The sequence below is a fragment of the Xenopus laevis genome, chromosome 2S, assembly GCF_017654675.1.
Source record: "Xenopus laevis strain J_2021 chromosome 2S, Xenopus_laevis_v10.1, whole genome shotgun sequence".
Taxonomy (NCBI): domain Eukaryota; kingdom Metazoa; phylum Chordata; class Amphibia; order Anura; family Pipidae; genus Xenopus; species Xenopus laevis.
The window spans coordinates 27,885,212-27,905,816 of record NC_054374.1 but is presented as its reverse complement, the minus strand read 5'-3'; the positions used below and the strand labels follow the sequence as shown (position 1 = coordinate 27,905,816).

The window sequence follows — 20,605 nt, the reverse complement described above, 5'->3', positions numbered from 1 at the left end:
AATAGCAAGAACAAGGCATGTTGAGGCTGATGCTATACTGATATTGAGACTGGCATCCTGGGATGAATATTCTTCCGATATTTCTAGATAATTCTAGCCTGGCTCACTAATGAGCACATGATTTGTACAGTAGGTTTCCTAGTGAGAAAGATGGGTGATAATGTCACTAGGGTTGCCACCTGGCTGGTATTTTACCGGCTGGCTGGTATTTTACCGGCCTGGCTGGTAGAAATGATGGTTGACCTCAATTTTATCAATAGGGAAAAAAGATAAATATATAGGAAGGCAGTATTTTTTTTCCAGAAAGGTGGCAACTCTAAATGTCACCTACTCAGGGCAGTACAGAGGGGCGTATCCATGGCCAGGGGCAGCTGTAAGATGCCACTGACACTCACTGTTTATTGGGCCTCTCTGTATTTGGAATGCCAGGGCCTATTTTGATACCCAGACCTGGCCTGGGCTGCAGGTTCTCTGAGGGGCACATATTTTGACTCTCTCACTTTTATTGTTCATTGGCCCTTGAAAGTGCTAAAGTCAGAGCTCAGTTCATTTCCCTTTCTCTCCTACACTTTGGTCAACAAAATTATAGGACGATTTGCTTTGTACTACTTCAGATATATATTCTTTTTCCCACAGTTTTTGCAAAGAAATTAGGAAGAGGGGGGCGGTCTGTATTTGGTTGTTTTGGGGGTTGAACTTGATGCAGAGAGACCCGACTACTGCTCTGCAGATGGAGCTTCTCCTGTCCCTCAGCTGTATTGGCAGGTAAGGTGCGCTTGCCCTTCCCAAATATGGCGGGCCGGAAGTATGCTTCTCGCGATTCTTGGCGCAGGCGCGGGGGGTCGGAGTCAGCTGACCAGTGACAGACGGTGCATCTGCAGTAGGAGGTGAAGCTTCCCTGCGCCGGACCTGTCACACGGAGCAGCGGTGACCCTGCACTGCAGGTAGGCCGAACAGGGATCCCAATGTTCTTGCCTAGCCGTGTTCTTCCCCCCTGGCGCCGCTCTCTTTCATTCATTGTATTGTCCGTTGTGGGGGGCAGAGGAGGGTAGGCTTGTACATTCTGAGGGGAATGTGAGCTGAACTGGGCCAGAGACTGTGCGGAAACCCAATGAATGAGCCAGGGACTAGGTGCCTGCCCTCCAGTCTGTGGGGCCCCTGACTTTACCCAATCAATGAGCTCCCTGACCTCCAGCAGTTATTGGGCCCCTGTAGCTATTTATTAAATGGGGCCCCTGGGTTTCTTTCCTCACAAGCTCCCTCAGCTTTCCCAGCGAATACTGAGCAGTCAGTGGTTGGGTCTTTTAATCAAATGACAAATATGGTGTTAGGGATGCTGGGAGTTTTAGTTGAACGCATGTAGGGAGTCTCAGGTTGGCACAGCACAGTAGTGGTACACTCCCAGTATAAATACAAGGTGATGGCTCTTGAGAACATTTGGCTTGTGTTTATGGGGGGGTTGAGCCATTATTTGTTATGGCACCAGCGTTGTGATGACTAAATGCCATCTGTGCTGAAGGCTGGGACTTTGCAGGGCAGCTGCTGTAGGGATAAAGAAGGTAACATGGTATCAGGAGGGCACAATGAAATCAGGAGGTTATTATGGCATCAGAAGGGCATGATGGAGACTGGGGTACGAGACGGAGACTGGGGTACGAGACGGAGCGGTAGGACAGGACCACAGAAGAGCTTTATATCAATGTTTAACAACTTACAGCCAAGTTGAATTTCCAGACCCACCAGTAACCACAGGGGAACTACAGTTCAACAACAGCTGTAGGACCATTGGTTGAGCTACTTTCAACCAATTAGAGCTGTGCTATGGAGATGGTGTATGGGCAGGAGGGGGCTTTGTCTCACACATATGGTTGCCACCTGGCCGGTAAAAACTATGGTTGATCCCAATGTTATTAATAGGGAAAAATGATAAATATATTGGGGGGGGGTGTTAATGGCGGTTCCTCTTCTGTGGCCAATGGTAGTTTCTTCTTCTTCTTTTTTTTTTTTCTTTTAAGCTGCTGCATTCAAACTTTTTAGGTCTGAGCCCCCACTTAGCTCATACAGTATTCATTTGCCATCATTGTTCTCTATGGCTGCGAATAAGTGTTCAACCCCACTGGCTGCGTTTCTAGGAATATCTAGGATAGCAAAAAAGATTAACCCTCCTCCTAGTTCCTTTAACTGACCTGCCTCCCATGCACTGCTGTGAAGTGTGAACCTTCCTTAGGTATCCCCAGCACCCATCTTTTAGTGTCTTCTGAGCTATGGAGAAGTAAATTATTTCATTAAAGGGATTGTTCACTTTTAAGTAAACTTTTAGTATGTTATAGACTGGCCAATTCTAAGCAACTTTTCAATTGGCCTTCATTTTTTATTTTTTTATATAGTTTTTTAATTTGTCTTCTTCTGACTTTCCAGCTTTCAAATGGCAGTCACCGACCCCATCTTAAAAAAAAAAAAATACTCTGTAAGGCTATATATTTATAGTTAATTATTCTTTTTTATTACTCATCTTTCAATTCAGGCCTCTCCCTATTCATATTGTAGTCTCTTATTCAAATCAGTGCATGGTTGCTAGGGTAATATGTAACATAGCAAACACACTGCTGAAATTACAAACTGGAGAACTGATTAATAAAAAGCTAAATAACTCAAAAAACGCAAATAATAAAAAATGAAAACCAATTGCAAATTGCCTCAGAATATCCCTCTCTACATCATACTAAAAGTTTACTCCAAGGTGAATAACCACCTTTAAAAGATCTACAGGATCTTACTGTAAAGGCCATAAGTATTGGAAGCAGCTAGTGTGTAGTGAATGGATACTGGGCATTGGATTAGAATTATAATTCTTTGGGATCCTCCGTGTGCAGAGCAGGGTGCTGGGGGCAGTCAGGCCAGGCCGGTAAAAATGATGGATGATCCCAATGTTATTAATAGGCGAAAAAGATAAATATATAGGAAGGCCGGTATTTTTTTCCAGAAAAGGTGGCAACTCTACTTGTGACTCACCAACACACTGTAGGTAAATGCACTGATCCTGTTTCACTTGAATGCAGAGAGTTTGTGTGCTTACACTAGGGGCCCTATTACAGTCAAACACTCCCCTGGCTGGAATTGAACCAAGGAACCCAGCAGTCTGGGGTTCCACATATACTTTGCATTGACATGGGGGTGGCCCAGGCTAATACTTGTGGTTGTAAGAAAGGACAGGCAAGTAGGGCAGGATGGGCTGGGAGTTGTAGTTGCAAAGGCACAGGTTATGTAAGTGACCGTCTGTCTCTCAGGAAGGGGAAGGAGTATTTGTTGCAACTGGATTTCACTGGAGCAAAACCACAAGGTACTCTGAGATGAATAGTCTTTTCTTATCATGTGATGGGGCCCAGGGGGGATTTTCATTGTGCCCCCCCCAAGTCATTTCTTTTGGTTTGTGCTGAAATCATACACAGCATTTCTTATTGTGTGTCATAAAACAGAACACAATTGTTTCTTATTTAATGGGGCCAAACTAATGGATAATGTGAGATTTCTCAAAAACTCCCCCCCACTTTCTATTCATTCCTATGGGATTGCTAGAATCATATTTATCCATAGGAGTAAGTTAAAGTTGGCCATTTAAAGGGGATGTTTGCCTTCCAAACACTTTTTTTCAATACAGTTGTTTTTAGATTGTTCCCCAGAGATAAAGACTTTTTTCAATTACTTTCCATTATTAATTTTTAACTGTTTTTCCAAAATCTAAGTTTAAAGTTGAATGTTTGAGTCTGGCAGCTCAGTAATTCAGGCGCAGACTCTAAATTGTTATAATTTTGCCACATTTAGTTGATACATTTTTCAGCAGCATCTCTGGAGTATTAGTAACTATTCTATCAATTCTAACATTATCCCTTATAATACATGAGTGATACTCGGAGTTCCCTGTATAACTCAGCCTGCAGCCTTGTGCCTTTATGTGGTCACAGAACCCCTTAGTGACTTCTAATATCCTTATCATTTACAGTAGGGGGTACATTTTCCCTTATAATACATGAGTGATACTCGGAGTTCCCTGTATAACTCAGCCTGCAGCCTTGTGCCTTTATATGGTCACAGAACCCCTTAGTGACTTCTAATATCCTTATCATTGAATTTGGGGGCATTATTTTCTATAGCTGGGCAAGTAATAATCTTATCACACATACAGTCTATAGTCCATGTGGTACTGAAAGAGGAAGGAGAGACTAAATTGCCCAATAGTTCTGTGGTCATATTGGATTTATGGTGTTACTGGCACTTCCCAGAATACAGATGGAATAAGTGGAAGGGTGGTTTGACTAAGAACTGAATGTAAAATTAGGAGCATTCTATAACAACCTTGGGTTGCAGAGGAGGGGGGTGCAAACAATTGGGGCAGGCATGTGCATTAACAGTGTTAGCAGTGAGGTAGGGCAATTCTGTAACCAGGTAGTGGGTAGTTTGTAAAAGTGCTGTACCCAGCAACAAGACAACAGGGCTGTGTCAATTTGGGCAGTGCCTTACCCGTTGACAGGGCAATTCAATACCCAGGGACAGGGTAGTTAAATACCCAGGGACCTGGCAGTTAAATACCCAGGGACGGAGCAGTTAAATACCCAGGGACGGAGCAGTTAAATACCCAGGGACGTGGCAGTTAAATACACCAGGGACAGGACAGTTGTCTGTTTCTTACCCAAACACGGTATAGTGTGGCAATGCTGTACCCACTTTCCCCAACCAGGCCCTTGGTGCTGGGAGCTCATGGTAACTACATAGAAAGGAGTGGGGGTTATTGGATTGATGATCTAGTGCCGAGCTGCCGCACAGTGTTTTTGGGGACATAGTCTCGCTCCAGTGATTTCCAGCTTCTGTGTGTGATGCTGCTGGAAACTCGGTGAGTCACCAAATCAGGAGGCAGGAGAGTGCGGTTGTGCCAGCGCCTGGCTTCTCTCTGTACATTTCTGCCTGATCTCAAGCAGAAATGAATTAGCTCTGGCCGTGCATATGTAATGAACAAGCTTTTATATAAATGCTACAATAGGGCTGTGTGAAGTGTCCGCTCATGTGTCTGGGTAGATAAGATGGAGTAACAAAGCAATGCTAATGCCAGTGTATATATCCAAATAGTGCTGGTATCAGCTGGGCACATAGCTGAATGTGTGTGAATCTTTCAGGCTCTCCCTGCCTTGTCACACGTTTAATATACAAGGAGATCTTTGCCCACGGGGTATTTGTGCCAGTGGAACACGACTGGCATCCTTACTGTCTCTGCCAGTTCTTCCTTCCAGCCCAAACAATATCCGACCAATCAGATGATTTGATCAGTGATTTCAGCCACAGGGCAGAATCTTGTTGTTCTCTCAATCCCTTTGAGCCCCATACACAGACAGATCTGTTGCCAACATCCTGCCAGACCAGCAACTGCTCAGCAACTGCTCACCCCAGGAATTAATTCTTTAAAGGGGTGGTTCACCTTTAAGTTAACTTTTAGAATGTTATAAAATGCCTAATTATAAGCAACTTTTCAATTGGACTTCATATTATTTGTATTTTCCTTCTCGCACTTTTCAAATGGGGGTCACTGACCCCATCTAAAAAAAACAAATGCTCTGTAAGACTTTTAATTAGGGATGCACCGAATCCACTATTTCGGATTCGGCCGAACCCCCGAATCCTTTGCGAAAGATTTGGCCGAATACCGAACCAAATCCTAATTTGCATATGCAAATTAGGGGTGGGAATCGGAAAAACTTTTTACTTCCTTTTTGTTACAAAAAGTCACGCAATTTCCCTCCCGCCCCTTGCATATGCGAATTAGGATTCGGATTTGGTTCGGCCTGGCAGAAGGATTCGGCCGAATCCCGGATTCGGTGCATCCCTACTTCTAATGTTATTGTTACCTTTTGTTACTCCTTTTGCTTTTCAGACCCTCTACTATTTATGGTTCAGGCTCTTTTTAAAAATCAGTACATGGTTGTTAGGGTACATTGGAGCCTAGCAACCAGGTTGCTGAAATTGCCGACTCAAAAAGTGCAAATGATAGAAAATGAGAACCAATTCCAAATTGTCTTGATTATTACTCTATACATCATACTAAAAGTTAATTAAAATTCATTTGTAAATCTCACAACAATACAGCGCCTTCCTCGGGGAGAGACAAGCAGGCAACAAGTGTATTAAAGGACAATGAAAGTAAAACTAAAGAAGTAGGCTAGAAATGTTGTACATTATGTTTTGGGCTTCTGTACCAGCCCAAGTCAACAAAAGCAGCAAAGATCTGTGTTTTCAAAGAAGCCCCAGTAGCTCCCCATCTTCTTTCCTGCTGATTCACTGCACATGCTCTGTGCTGCTGTCACTTACTGAGCTTAGGGACCCACTCACAATATACAGTACACATAGAATAGAAATGTCACAATATAAGGCTGATTAGTAATTAATACAGATAATTACTACATGGCAGCACAGAAACCAGTGCAATTAGCATCAGAATCTAATAATCAGCCCTGTAGCATCAGCTTATATTACAGGCCAACCTCATTTTCTGCTGGATAATTAGTGACGACCCCTAAGCTTTGCTTCTCAACAGCTGCTCAGAGCCCACTGAGCATGTGAGTGTCATTGGCATTAGTTTATCCGTGCTGGAAATCCATATTGTGTAAGCACCAATAAGACAAACCGAGGCATGAAAATAAAGCATCTTCTGCTATACAAAGGGAGACTAAACCAGGGGCAGGGGGTCCCCTAGCTTTACTAGTGCCTCCTGCCTACATACTCCCCTGTATTTCCATCAAACACATTGTACGAGGAACAGGGAATCATGAGGTTTCCATTTACAGGCTCTGATCAAGCATTTTCCTTTACAAACTGGTGTCACACTGAGTCTGTCTAGGTGTAAGGACATTAAGAACCTGGCTAGATCTGCAAAATATTTGATTGCACATGACTTCATTTCTACCTTGCCGTGATTGAATTGGTACCCTTGCTTCATCCACCTTCCTTTCCTCCCTCTCTTTTTTTTTTTCCTCTCTCATTGTAAATTATTTTGTATATTTTGTTTTTTTTATTAAGAAAAAAAAATTGCACCAGGCAAAAATTGTATGTGACATAGGTGTTAAAGTGCACCACTGCGGCTGCCATATTTACCAATTTATTTATTTATCAACAATCATTTAATGAGGCTGCTACATGTTAGAAACTGAAAGCAAAGATCTAACTGGTTGCAATAGAAACCTGCATTGGGGCCCTTTAATTATTAGTAAGTTAGCCTCATTTTTACTTTCACTTTGTAGGGGTTCTGGCCCCCGAGGTGAATATGTCATGGACTGACCGCAAGGGTGGGGGTAAGAGTACCTGTTGGGCAAATACATCGGGTGTTAGAGTATCCGAGCAGTGGCAACAAGATAGGCCTAACATGCAGTGGTTTGTATTGCCCTCTAGTATAAACTGAGGTTGGGGCAGGTCAAACCGGTTTTCCCCCTAATAGATGAAAGTGAATAGAGTGCCCGAGGCACTTGCTGTACATCTGAACACACTGCTTTCGGGTCGGCCACACACTGGAGTAATGGGCATATTCCTTTCTCTGGCAGGTTACAGCCCGGATTTCCCCAGCACTGAGATCCAAGCTCCTCGCATCAGCAAAGCACTGACTGTACCAGAGGTATGGCTTCCTCAACCAGCTTGTATCACTGCCAGTATCGCTGGTATATTCACAAACCAAATAGTCCATTCTTTGGCCAATACTGCTAAAGGTTTTTCTTTTGCTTTTGGTTTGGTAGAACTGTTGCAGAACTTCTGTTTCTTCCTATTTACAGGTGTGGGCTACAGCTACATGGAACCATTGCCCATCCCGGTTCTAGATGACTGCTTTGTAATCAAAGTCGCTTTTCATGCTAATAAAACACATCCTCATTTCGTTCTTACAGACTGGGCATCTGACAAGATGGATTTTTCCAAACTGCCAAAGATCCGCGACGAGGAGAGGGAGAGCCAGTTTGGCTACGTTCATGGCGTCTCAGGGCCTGGTAATTATCTGTTCAACTTCAGTAGTTCTGTAAATGTGGTTGGTATGTTGCAGGTTCGGTCAGATAGATCGTTATGGAATTGTACAGGCATAGCCTGTACAGAGAGATCCCATAAAGCTATAACAGCATAGGTATTCCCCTGTACTAAGCACAATTCAGCAGGAACTGCCCCCTAAGTTTGCTCATAGACTGTACAGAGAGATCCCATAAAACCATGGCAGCATAGGTATTTCTTGTACTAAGTACAATTCAGCAGGAACAGCCCCCTAAGTTTGCTCATAGCCTGTACAGAGAGATCCCATAAATCTATGGCAGCATAGGTATTAATCTGTACTAAGTACAATTCAGCAGGAACAGCCCCCTAAGTTTGCTCATAACCTGTACAGAGAGATCCCATAAATCTATGGCAGCATAGGTATTCATCTGTACTAAGTACAATTCAGCAGGAACAGCCCCCTAAGTTTGCTCATAGCCTGTACAGAGAGATCCCATAAATCTATGGCAGCATAGGTATTCATCTGTACTAAGTACAATTCAGCAGGAACAGTCCCTTAAGTTTGCTCATAGCCTATACGGAGAGATCCCATAAAACTATGGCAGCATAGGTATTCCCCTGTACTAAGCACTATTCAGCAGGAACAGTCCCAAATTTTGCTTATAAAAAGAAAGATACCATAAAGCTTTGCCAACATAAATATTCTCAGACAGGCAGTGCTGCACCTTTTGCTGTTGTGTACTTCAATCCTTGTGAATATTGTAGGCTGCTAACTGGAAATGTTCCTTTTTTTTAGTGGTCACCGCTTCCAACATGGCGGGAGCAGCCATGTACGAGCTGGTCCGTGTGGGGCACAGCGAGCTGGTGGGGGAGATCATTCGTTTAGAAGGAGACATGGCCACTATCCAAGTATATGAGGAGACCTGTATCCTTTACCCTGATATTGGAAGGTAGAGAAAATGGAAGTGGAAGTTTGTTTGTTTAGAAGAGAAATATGAATGCTTTTGTATGGGGAGAGGTAAGGCAGACACATTTATATTGTCTTTTTTTGTCATTGCATGGGGTGGGGACAGTATTGTGGTAATCTAGTCTTGGCTTCCTTTCTGGCATCACCCCAATTTTGTACAGTGAGTATCTGCATATTAGCCTTCCAGACACATGGTAAGATCAGTCACCCTTTATCTGAAAGGCACAATACAGCACTGCTGGCTGCAGTTACCTGCCACTGATCAATCTGTCAGAGTAAGAGCAAAAGGAAAGCTTACCAAGACATGAAAAAGAGCAAACAAAACCAGGAAATGTTTGTACAGTATTTGGAGCCATTAATAATAAATAATAGTTCTTTATGATCTTGTATAAGCATTAAACAGGAGTCTGTATTCAGAGATGCATAACAAGAAACAATGGTTTAGTACTGGAGTGAAAGAGACTGCAATGGGGTTTGTTTTCCCTAATGTGCCTCACCAAGCTGGGGTATGTGTCGGAGACCCTGTGCTCCGTACCGGAAAGCCCTTATCTGTGGAGCTCGGTCCGGGAATCATGGGCTCCATTTTTGATGGTATTCAGAGGCCCCTGAAAGACATCAGTGACAGCACCCAAAGTATCTATATCCCCAGAGGTATCAACGTGTCCGCGCTGAGCAAAGACATCAAGTGGGAGTTCAACCCTTCCAAAAGTATCCGGGTGAGCGAATATCTGGGTCTTGGGATATTGTTCTGCACTCTTCAGCTGGTTGAAAGACAACTTCCAGTTAAGCAACAGCTCAAAGGGTGCAGGTTCCTACAAGTAATGCAGATCAGAATTTAGTAATATTGTAGTGGAGTCTCTTTAATAGACTGTTCAAAATTTGTTTAAGAGAGATCTTGGTACACATCTAATGGCATTGTATGGGATAACAGTCAGGACTTATTTAAGAGTATAATATGATCCATTGGGCTGTAATCCTTGCAGAATATTACATGTAAAACAATGCTAATGTTATTGTGCCTTTTCTTTTTTCTGCGTGTTCCCCACAGGTTGGCAGTCACGTTACTGGTGGGGATATTTATGGTATGGTGATGGAGAATTCCCTCATTAGACATAAAATCATGCTGCCTCCTCGCAATCGTGGCACAGTCACATACATCGCACCCCCTGGACACTATGACACATCGGTAAGGAGATTGTTCTACAAAGGCCACATACTTCGCATTCTGCGTAGCTGTGTATGTACATCCAGTAGTGGGAGAGTTTGTGTCTGAATTTGTGTGTATAGCTGGGTGCCTATATGTGTGGGTTTTTCTCTTTACTGAACATATCCTGATTTGCCTTCTGTTCCAGGATGTGGTGCTGGAGCTGGAGTTTGAAGGAGTGAAGGACAAGTTCACTATGGTGCAGCTGTGGCCTGTGAGATCTATACGTCCAGTCACAGAAAAGCTGCCCGCAAATCATCCATTGCTGACTGGACAAAGAGTGCTCGACGCTCTATTCCCGTGAGTTGCACCACTGTGGGGGTAACAAGCAAAATGTTTCCACTGCAGCTTAAATAAAACCCTCATGGATATAGATATTAGAGCTTCTGGAAGGTTCTATACTGTATATGTAACCCTCTATTAGCTGAACTGTGATGTGCAGGTCTTGCTACATACCCACCAGAGCTTTTATATAAAAGATGGCTTATAACTCATCTTTTTTTTTTATATATAAATCTGGATTATTTGGCTTGCAGCACAGCAGATGTTGTTGAAGTGCAACTCCCAGCATCCCCAATAGTTTTATATTACTAGAATTTGCAAAGCACTGACACTGTTGCCATTATCACTTACTATACACACACTCTCCCAGATTTCCCATGCCAAATGCCGGCTTATGAAAAGTTATTGCACTCCCTTCTCCATACATCTGCTACTCTGTGAGGCCCTGTTCCCCTTTCCTCAATATAAATCTCTGGGGCTGGATACACTGTCTAGGCTTTGCTGTTAAACCCGGCCAAATTTATTATTCCCCCAAGCCTGCCAAGGTCTTACTACAGTGTTTAGTTTGTTCTGTGACTCCTTAGAAAGCCCTGAAATCTCCCCCAGAGCTGTTTCCAGCAATTCTAGAAGGGCACAGGGGGTCACAATGTGTATGTTCCAGTGGTATAGTTGTTATTGATTATTATTGTCAGATTCACTATAACTCTGTGTAGGTGTCCACTCTGCTTAGTATCATCCCACCTACTATTAGGTGATCCCTCCCTCTTGCAGTGACATGCTGTGGGATCATATTTTCTATATGATTTAACTTTATCTGAACTATATAAATTCCTACTTTGCTAATTCTACAATATTCCAGGGGAATCCTGGGTTTTTGGAATATAACACATTGCAGTAAAATCCTATTCAGCGGGGGGAGCTGCAAACTTGTAAGGAACAACAGTTATTAAAAGCATTACTTTTTACCCCCAGCACTGAAGATGGCACCAGCATGGATCTCCATATAGAACCAGACAAGGTTACATTCTGCAAAACCACATAGTTTTATGTATTAGATACAATACAAAGTCCACTACATTGAATCCATGTACCAGTTGTATCTGTTCAGTCTCACAATTCTCTCTCTTTCTGGTTTTACTCATACCCAGGTGTGTACAAGGAGGAACCACTGCAATCCCAGGGGCCTTCGGCTGCGGTAAAACTGTCATTTCCCAGTCCCTATCCAAATATTCCAACAGCGACGTTATCATCTATGTAGGATGTGGGGAGAGAGGAAATGAGATGTCTGAAGTACTGAGGGATTTTCCTGAGGTCAGTGCAGGCCTGAGACACACTGTCCGTATAATTGTGTTAGGAGTATGAAAATATATAGAGAATTGGTAATTGTTTAATATATGCCTGAAACCTTGTAACCTATATAATAATTTCCTCTATTAAAAAGACTTCAACCAAATGCCCAGTCCTGTTCCTAGTCTGCATGGCCTCCACATCTTTTTCTACAGATTTATCTTGAGATTAGCAACTGTTATAACTTTGACCCCAGCACAAGGACTCTGTCCCAGCATAACATTGCACTTTCCATGGCCCCATATAAAAGCCTAGAGGGGAGGTGTTAGAATTCATGATGTATTTTGAGCAGCTGGCTGTCTTGGCAGAGTTGGGGAAACCCTGTTTCCTTATGTTTTATTGCCTTTGTGATCTAATACTGTTTTGTCTGCATTTGTTTTCATCGAGTTCTAGGAAAGGGATATTTTCTCCCACTGAGACGCTTTTCTGTTTGTATTGCAGCTGACAATGGAAGTGGATGGAAAAGTGGAGAGTATTATGAAAAGAACGGCGCTCGTAGCCAACACCTCCAACATGCCTGTGGCAGCCAGAGAGGCCTCTATATATACAGGTACACATGGCCAGCTAGCTGGCTGCATGCTATAAGTATTTGGCTGTACCTTGTTATGAGGTATTCTGGGATTTCATAATCACTTGCCACTTGCTTATGTTCCAGGGATCACCTTGTCAGAGTATTTCCGAGACATGGGTTACCACGTCAGTATGATGGCAGATTCCACATCTCGATGGGCAGAGGCTCTCAGAGAAATCTCAGGGCGTCTGGCTGAAATGCCCGCTGGTGAGTATTAAATGGTCTTGTGACAATGAGATGGTAATTGAATTTCTTAGCAGATGGACACAACTTGTTGATGTTCTGCTACTGACTGTGTTAAAGGAAACTGATGCTTAAAGGGATACTGTCATGGGAAAATTTTTTTTTCCAAAACGCATCCGTTAATAGAGCTGCTCCAGCAGAATTCTGCACTGAAATCCATTTCTCAATGGAGCAAACATATTTTTTTATATTTAATTGTGAAATCTGACATGGGGCCAGACATAGTGTCAGTTTCCCAGCTGCCCCCAGTCATGTGACTTGTGCTCTGATAAACTTCAGTCACTCTTTACTGCTGCACTGCAAGTTGGAGTGATATCACCCCTTCCTTTCCCCCCCAGCAGCCCATCAGCAGTAAAATGGGAAGGTAACCAGATAGCAGCTCCCTTACCCAAGATAACAGCTGCCTGTTAGATCTAAGAACAGCACTCAATAGTAAAATCCATGTCCCATTGAGACACATTCAGTTACATTGAGTTGGAGAAACAGCCTGCCAGAAAGCAGTTCCATAGTGTAGCACTGGCTCTTTCTGAAAGCACATGACGAGGCAAAATGTCCTGAAATCGCTACAACTAAAAAAAATACACTTGCTGGTTCAGGAATTCAATTTTATATGGTAGAGTGAATTATTTGCAGTGTAAACAGTGTAATTTAGAAATAAAACTACATCATAAAAATCATGACAAAATCCCTTCAAATGAAATAAAGAAAAGCAACCTTATAATCTGTTTGGTGTGATTATCCCATTGAGCATCCATTCTGTGTGAGTCCTGTTCATGATGTTCCTGTGCTCTATCCCTATACAGACAGCGGCTATCCTGCCTACCTAGGAGCCCGCCTGGCCTCTTTCTATGAGCGTGCTGGACGAGTAAAATGTCTGGGGAACCCTGAAAGGGAAGGGAGTGTCAGCATTGTTGGGGCGTAAGTGTCATGGATGGCCTTCTCATTGGTGCTGGTGCCCTTACTGCAGGGGTGCATGCGAAATTGGTAGCCAAATCATTGTGCAAAGGGACAGCTTAAGAAATAGGATCATTGTATGACTGTATAAGTTTGGGTGTAAAACTGTAAATATAAACCAGTATTGATCAGGATTATAGACACTCCACAATCACCTTACTTTCAGTGCACTCATGCACTAGTCACTTCCCGTAGGAATTAATGGGGGTGATTCCAATCAATTTGTTGCCCACCTGCTGAGCTGGAAAACACTAGGGCAACAAAATGCTCTTAATCATCCCATGTGCCGTTACCATTGGCATCTTTCCTCAAAACATAAATACAGATTGTTCAGTAGATTTTTATTAAGGGCTGCTAAAATACCAGGATAGTGAGTAGGATTCCAGTTGTGCTTTGGGTAAAGAGCCATTTCCCACATCCCACGCCTGAGGGCCTGTCTGCACAGCACCATAGCCAGGGACATTACATCTGCCTTTTAAGATGTCCTTACATTTTGTTGACCAGATCCAGTGGCTGGTAAATGTTTGGTTGCTATGCAGGGACCATGGATGTGTGCAAAGGAACGTGCCTGTTATTATTAATGCCAAATAAGCTTTGTTCTGTGCCTTCTATAATGACCCGTGAAGGCTGCTCTGTGGGAGACATCTGTCTGTAATTTGCACTCTGGCTATGGGAAAGGAGTCTTACTGCCAAGCATAATGTGCTAGAGGATCAGGTTCATATTCTGCCTCTTATGCTTTTCCCTTTAGTGTTTCTCCTCCCGGTGGGGATTTCTCTGACCCTGTCACATCAGCGACTTTGGGCATCGTTCAGGTAATCTGCACCCCAAATCACTTGCAATTGACAGGCACAGATTTCCTTATACAGGGATTCTATCTTTTTTTTAATATATGTTTTTATTAGAATTTTTATTTTCGTTACAGATACTGTAATACACTCTTTCTGAATTTCTCGTTTACAGAAAGCATGTACAAAAAAATAACATAAAAGGAAGGGATTCATCTTTAATAATGTAGCCAGTATAGAATGTTTGCTCTCCTAATAATTATCATCATTATTATTATTAATATTATCATCATCATTATTATCATATTTGTATTTTTGTTATTATTGTACATATCAGTGGAAGCTACCGTAAAGATTCCCTTTAACAGTACAGTGTAAAGTTATGATTTGTTGGGTTACGGGTACATGGGACATTTCCCTCTCTGTATTTGTATATACAGGTATGGGATCTGTTATCTGAAACCCATTATCCAGAAAGCTCTGAATTACGGAATGGCTGTCTCCCATAGACTCCATTTTATCTAACGAATCCAAATTTTGAAAAATGGTTTAATTTTTCTCTATAATAATTAAATAGTACCTTGTACTTGATCCCAGCTAAGATATTATTAATCCTTATTGGAAGCAAAACAAGTCTACTGGGTTTATTTAATGTTTACATGATTTTTTAGTATGAAGATCCAAATTAGGGAAAACCCTAGATCCTGAGCATTCTGGATAATAGGCCCCCATACCTGTATACATATCTGAGGGAGCTGATATATTGTGAACAGGGTATTTTGTACAATGGCCAAAATTCTTATTTGTCTCCATGCACAGGTATTTTGGGGGCTGGACAAGAAGCTGGCCCAGAGGAAGCACTTCCCCTCTGTTAATTGGCTGATCAGCTACAGCAAGTACACACGAGCTTTGGATGAATACTACGATAAACACTTTCCTGAGTTTGTGCCACTCAGGACCAAGGCCAAAGAGATCCTGCAGGAGGAAGAGGATTTGGCAGAAATTGTACAGCTGGTGGGAAAGGTGAGATTCTGCTGGTGTAGTCAGACAGGGTGTCCATGATTATTACTGGTATTCAGAATCCCACAATTGGTATGTAGTATGTAAATGGCCAGTATAGCGATGACTTCAGGAATTTCATAAAGCAAATGTTCAGAAGGCACAACTCTGGGCTACGTTATTTACAGTATAATTTAACCTGAAACTTATTGAATAACAACTGTTAGCTGCCCTGCTGTTATAGTAGTGTTCCAAACAGCAGCTTCCTATCTTGGATCATGTTAGGTCATATTTTGAGTGCACATGCACATGCTCAATGTGTTCTGGGCATAGCTTAGGGGTCAGAGGAAATCATCAAGTCATTAGAAGAAATTGAGGTCATAGATCCTATGCTACAATTCTGATGCTGAATGCACTGGCAGTTAAGCTGGCATGTAAAGTGAATCTACATTCATTACTATTCAGCCATTACTAATCAGTCTTATATCGGGGACAATAGGTATTGAACACATTAACGTTTTTCTCAGTAATGATAATTCTGCAACAATAAGTTTGTGAAGGCCTTGAGAGAGCTTTTTGCTTTCCCCCATCATGAAATGCTTCTTGTGTGATACGTTGGTAATGAGAAACCTTTTTATAGGCCATCAATTACACCAGCTGATATTCATTTGCAGAGGATTTTGCTTTCAGACACATTTCAGCAGGTTTCTTGGTTTTCCAGGCCTTTTTGCACCTCCTTTTCTTCATGTGTTCAATACTTATTCCCTGTGTCATTCCTCTTTATAACACAGAACTTCATTTATGGACTTAATACAAACATCTGCCGTCAATTTCGTGTCAATGGTCCCATAGGTCCCAGAGTGGACCGAAACATCACACTGGCTGTATAAGCTTACATAAATACAAGATTTTTTGCTTTGCACTAAAATCCTGGAGTTGCTGGTCTTTTTAAATGCTGTATGTAATTTTACCGTGCACCTGGAATTGAATTGAAGTGAATTGAAGCGGTGTGCCATCCACCTGAAAAAAAAAATATATATATACTGTATGTATATATAGAATTCCACAAAGAACCGCACTCCAAGTTGTTCTGATGAATAAATTCACATTTTATTGTGTTCAATTTGCGTGTCCAACGTTTCGGCCCACCTTAGGGCCTTTGTGAAGGAGCACATACATATTCACAGCCAATAACCACACTCACAGGTCTTTTTATGATGATGAAAAAAGAAAACGTTTATTCAACGTTTCGGCCCCTGTTTGCAGGCCTTCTTCAGGAATCTCATGACTCCTGAAGAGGCTAGTGTTTCTGAGACCTGTTTCGGTGATCAGTAGGGTCTGTTTGGCACTTGATTAGAGCATGTGTACAGAAAATGGAAGCTTTCATGCTCCCAGTATAATACCGGCTGTTACTTTTCAGGCATCCTTGGCAGAGTCTGATAAAATTACACTGGAAGTGGCCAAGCTCATTAAGGATGATTTCTTGCAGCAGAATGGATACACCCCATATGACAGGTCAGTGGCACTGGATTCTTTATAACTACGCTTACTTCATTTATTCTTTAAACAACATACAAACCGCCAACAAGGTGCAAGAAGAGTACATGAGGCCCTGTCAAATCAAAACCTCACTATAAAACATCAACCTGGCAATTCTGTTTTAGTGACCCGGGTGTTTGTCCTCTTCTCTGTCAGGTTTTGTCCATTCTACAAAACTGTGGGGATGCTGTACAACATGATCGCCTTCTATGACATGGCTCGTCGTGCTGTGGACACCACCGCTCAGAGTGATAACAAGATCACGTGGTCTATCATCAGGGAACACATGGGAGAGATCCTCTACAGACTGACCTCCATGAAATTTAAGGTCAGTATTGTGAGCAAAAGGATACACTTCATACAAAATGATGGAATATTTTTTATGCTTCTGATTTAATAAGGATTTTAGCTATCTGCTTTGTAACCAATCACAAACTACCTTTTAAATGAATGATCTGTATTTTTTGATGACCGCATCCCTCCTTGAGTTCATGCCATGACTGCCCATGTATTACCCTGCCCTTAATCCTCCTGTCTGGGTGTGTAACATTCATTGCTGTTTGTTTATATTGTAGGACCCAGTAAAGGAAGGTGAAGCCAAGATCAAGGCTGACTATGCCCAGCTATTGGAGGACATGCAGAATGCCTTCCGGAGCTTGGAAGATTAAGAGCTGCTGTTGGTCTTTCCATTTCTGCCATTTCATCATCTCAGACCTTCCGCCCTTGTGCCTGCTGGGGCTTCTCTATATTTACAAAAAGAGATCTATTGTTCCTTATTCCATATTTTAGTAGGTCTTAACAAAAGCAGACTTTCCATTCCAGTGTCCTGGCTGCCCTGTGTAGCTGTGAATCCCATTGATGTGCTGTATGTTCTAGTGAAGCCTGATGTATTGAGCAGCTGCTGTTACATCAGAGAGAGATTCTGTATCCAATCAACACAGTGTGTTTGGATTAAATGGCCCCCTTGCAAGAGTAGCAGAGCGTGTGATACAGTACAGTGAGAAAAAGGGAACAATCCTTCCACTGTAGGCCCAGTAAATAACCTCCAGTGCAATTGATCTAACTATAATGCATGTGTGTGACTGAGCAAAGGCACTGGGAGAATCACTGAGCTACATTTACAGTGCTGCTTAACCTTATTCACTTTCTAACCCTTCACTGTACCCTTTTGCTCGACTGGGTCCATTGGTATTCAGTAACCACCACCCCCATTTATACACCAGCTTGTACAAAGCTATTTTCAATATAAGTAGAAAACCTACATAATGCGGCAGCAGCAAATATGCTTATTTATTGTATATTGCCACAGGTTTCGGTCGGCACTGAGTTTAGCATATCTTTCTCTTTCAGTCTCTCTGTAGTTTAGGAGTAGTGAAAAACTGAATATCGCTGTACATTTTGTTCATCAGTTATTGCTTGGGACCTAATAAAATATAGGCTTGTGTTTGCTGTAGCACCCTGTGCCCACTGTAATTGGGGTGCAGCAGTAATGCCTACAGGTATATGTATATTCTGGGCAGAAAATGTTTGCTTTTGCTTTTAAGAAAGGGTTAAAGCTAATAGGTATTTTTCTTATAAAGTGTTAACATTCCCTGCACTCTTAGCTCTGGCCCCCTGGAAAATCCCCTGCAGGAATAGAAAGGAATGTGGAAGGAGTGTTGACATTAAAGTAAAACACTAGAGGGAACTGTTTCATGGCACTGTGCATAGATCAGCTAATGTTTTATTCTGCCAACATGCGGTATTGATCCTCAGTCATTTGGGCATTGTGTTTGTGGCTTTATTCCTGGCTACTGTAAGCCCAAAATCATCTGTACTTTGCTGGGGCCCGTATGACCATCGCCTTTTCACTGCTAAATTAGAAAGTTTGGGAGCCATGGTATGTGCGCGCAGAACCTAAACCATTCTTGCCCTGTGCAGCTCAGGACCTCTGCCCCGTGCAGCCCAGGACCTCTGCCCCCTGCAGCCCAGGACCTCTGCCCCCTGCAGCCCAGGACCTCTGCCCCCTGCAGCCCAGGACCTCTGCCCCCTGCAGCCCAGGACCTCTGCCCCCTGCAGCCCAGAATCTCTGTCTTGTGTAGCCTGCCTGCATTTCCGGTGCTTCTGAGTTATTGCTATTAAATTCACTGTAATGTCCTTCCCATCCCTTATTGATACATTTTGTCACCCTGTACTAAGTGTTGTAAAATTCTCAAGATGAAATTTAAAAAGAAAAAAAATACTTAGATGTTTAGAACCTTGGAGTGTGTGAAAAATTGTGCAGCTATGTATAGAAGATGAATTTGTGTATTTATTTACTGTGCTAAGTCAGGCTCCAGTCTCAGCGCTTGTGCTTCATTCCTTTTCTTGTTCCCTTTACTTGTCCTGTGTGTTTCGCCTTTATTCACTGTATCTTTCCTTCTCTTCCTCGCCTGTGTGCACTGAAGGAAAACAAGGAAACACACTTTGATTTCATGACCTGACGTGTAAAGTTGTTACATTCTTGAGAATAAAATATGACTTTAAATTTCATACCGTGTTGCCTTGCTGATTCATTCTGCAAACAAAACAGAGAATGAACTACCACAGGGAGTGCAGTCACGTAGTATTTAATTTCATGAGTGATACTCATTGTATAACTCAGCCTGCAGCCTCGTGCCTTTATATGGTCACAGACTCCCTCAGTGACTTCTAATATCCTTATCATTTACAGTAGGGGTACATTATCCCTTATAATACATGAGTGATACTCCGAGTTCCCTGTATAACTCAGCCTGCAGCCTCGTGCCTTTATGTGGTCACAGAACCCCTCAGTGACTTCTAATATCCTTATCATTTACAGTAGGGTGTACATTATCCCTTATAATACATGAGTGATACTCCGAGTTCCCTGTATAACTCAGCCTGCAGCCTCGTGCCTTTATGTGGTCACAGAACCCCTCAGTGACTTCTAATATCCTTATCATTTACAGTAGGGTGTACATTATCCCTTATAATACATGAGTGATACTCAGAGTTCCCTGTATAACTCAGCCTGCAGCCTTGTGCCTTTATATGGTCACAGACTCCCTCAGTGACTTCTAATATCCTTATCATTTACAGTAGGGGTACATTATCCCTTATAATACATGAGTGATACTCCGAGTTCCCTGTATAACTCAGCTTGCAGCCTTGTGCCTTTATATGGTCACAGAACCCCTCAGTGACTTCTAATATCCTTATCATTTACAGCAGGGGGTACATTATATATTTTGTACAGATATAACAAATAGAAGAGTACATGTAGGGCTTGCTTACAAAGCAGAACTAGCTGGGGCTGCTGGGATTTCTTTTGGCTGGGAAACAAGAACGCTTAATGTAGATTTTAATTTAATGCGTTTTTATAGCCAAGGCCTTGCCTTTGTACGGCCAGTTGGACAGTGAGAGTTGCAGTTCAGCCGCAAGCTTTATTTTTTTTTTTTTATAAATTCTTTATTTACGTGTTTCGCAAAATATCAAAAGTACAATAGCATGAGAATCCTGCAAGCCCAAAATTCAAGAATAAGATAAGATACAGTGCTTGAACATGGGGCATATCAAGACAAAAATTAGCAAAAGACACCGTCAGATCACATAACACGTAGGCATACTTTGCGAATAAGAAATTACTAAATAAAGAGAAAAAGAAAGAAAATAACAAAAACCACAGAAAAATAAACTATGTTGGGCACATCTACAATCCAGG

General features: G+C 42.3%; 1 protein-coding gene across 1 annotated transcript; it reads left to right on the top strand.

Annotated features, from left to right (window-relative positions):
• Positions 1 to 789: 789 nt before the first annotated feature.
• atp6v1a.S (ATPase H+ transporting V1 subunit A S homeolog) lies at positions 790 to 19,413 on the top strand. Its single transcript, XM_018248986.2, has 16 exons — positions 790 to 944; positions 7,581 to 7,651; positions 7,917 to 8,015; positions 8,807 to 8,935; positions 9,479 to 9,693; positions 10,026 to 10,163; positions 10,330 to 10,481; positions 11,612 to 11,774; positions 12,252 to 12,360; positions 12,466 to 12,588; positions 13,428 to 13,542; positions 14,328 to 14,391; positions 15,184 to 15,387; positions 16,784 to 16,878; positions 17,059 to 17,230; positions 17,478 to 19,413. Exons 3-16 carry the CDS (start codon positions 7,934 to 7,936, stop codon positions 17,568 to 17,570), a joined length of 1,854 nt encoding a protein of 617 aa, XP_018104475.1. The 5' UTR covers positions 790 to 944; positions 7,581 to 7,651; positions 7,917 to 7,933; the 3' UTR covers positions 17,571 to 19,413.
• Positions 19,414 to 20,605: the final 1,192 nt, after the last annotated feature.

Coding starts and splice junctions, on each gene's coding strand:
- atp6v1a.S (XM_018248986.2), top strand. CDS start 7,934: ATGGATTTTTCCAAACTGCCAAAGATCCGCGACGAGGAGAGGGAGAGC. Junction 10,164..10,329: donor CTGGACACTATGACACATCG/GTAAGGAGATTG, acceptor CTTCTGTTCCAG/GATGTGGTGCTGGAGCTGGA. Junction 12,589..13,427: donor TCTGGCTGAAATGCCCGCTG/GTGAGTATTAAA, acceptor ATCCCTATACAG/ACAGCGGCTATCCTGCCTAC.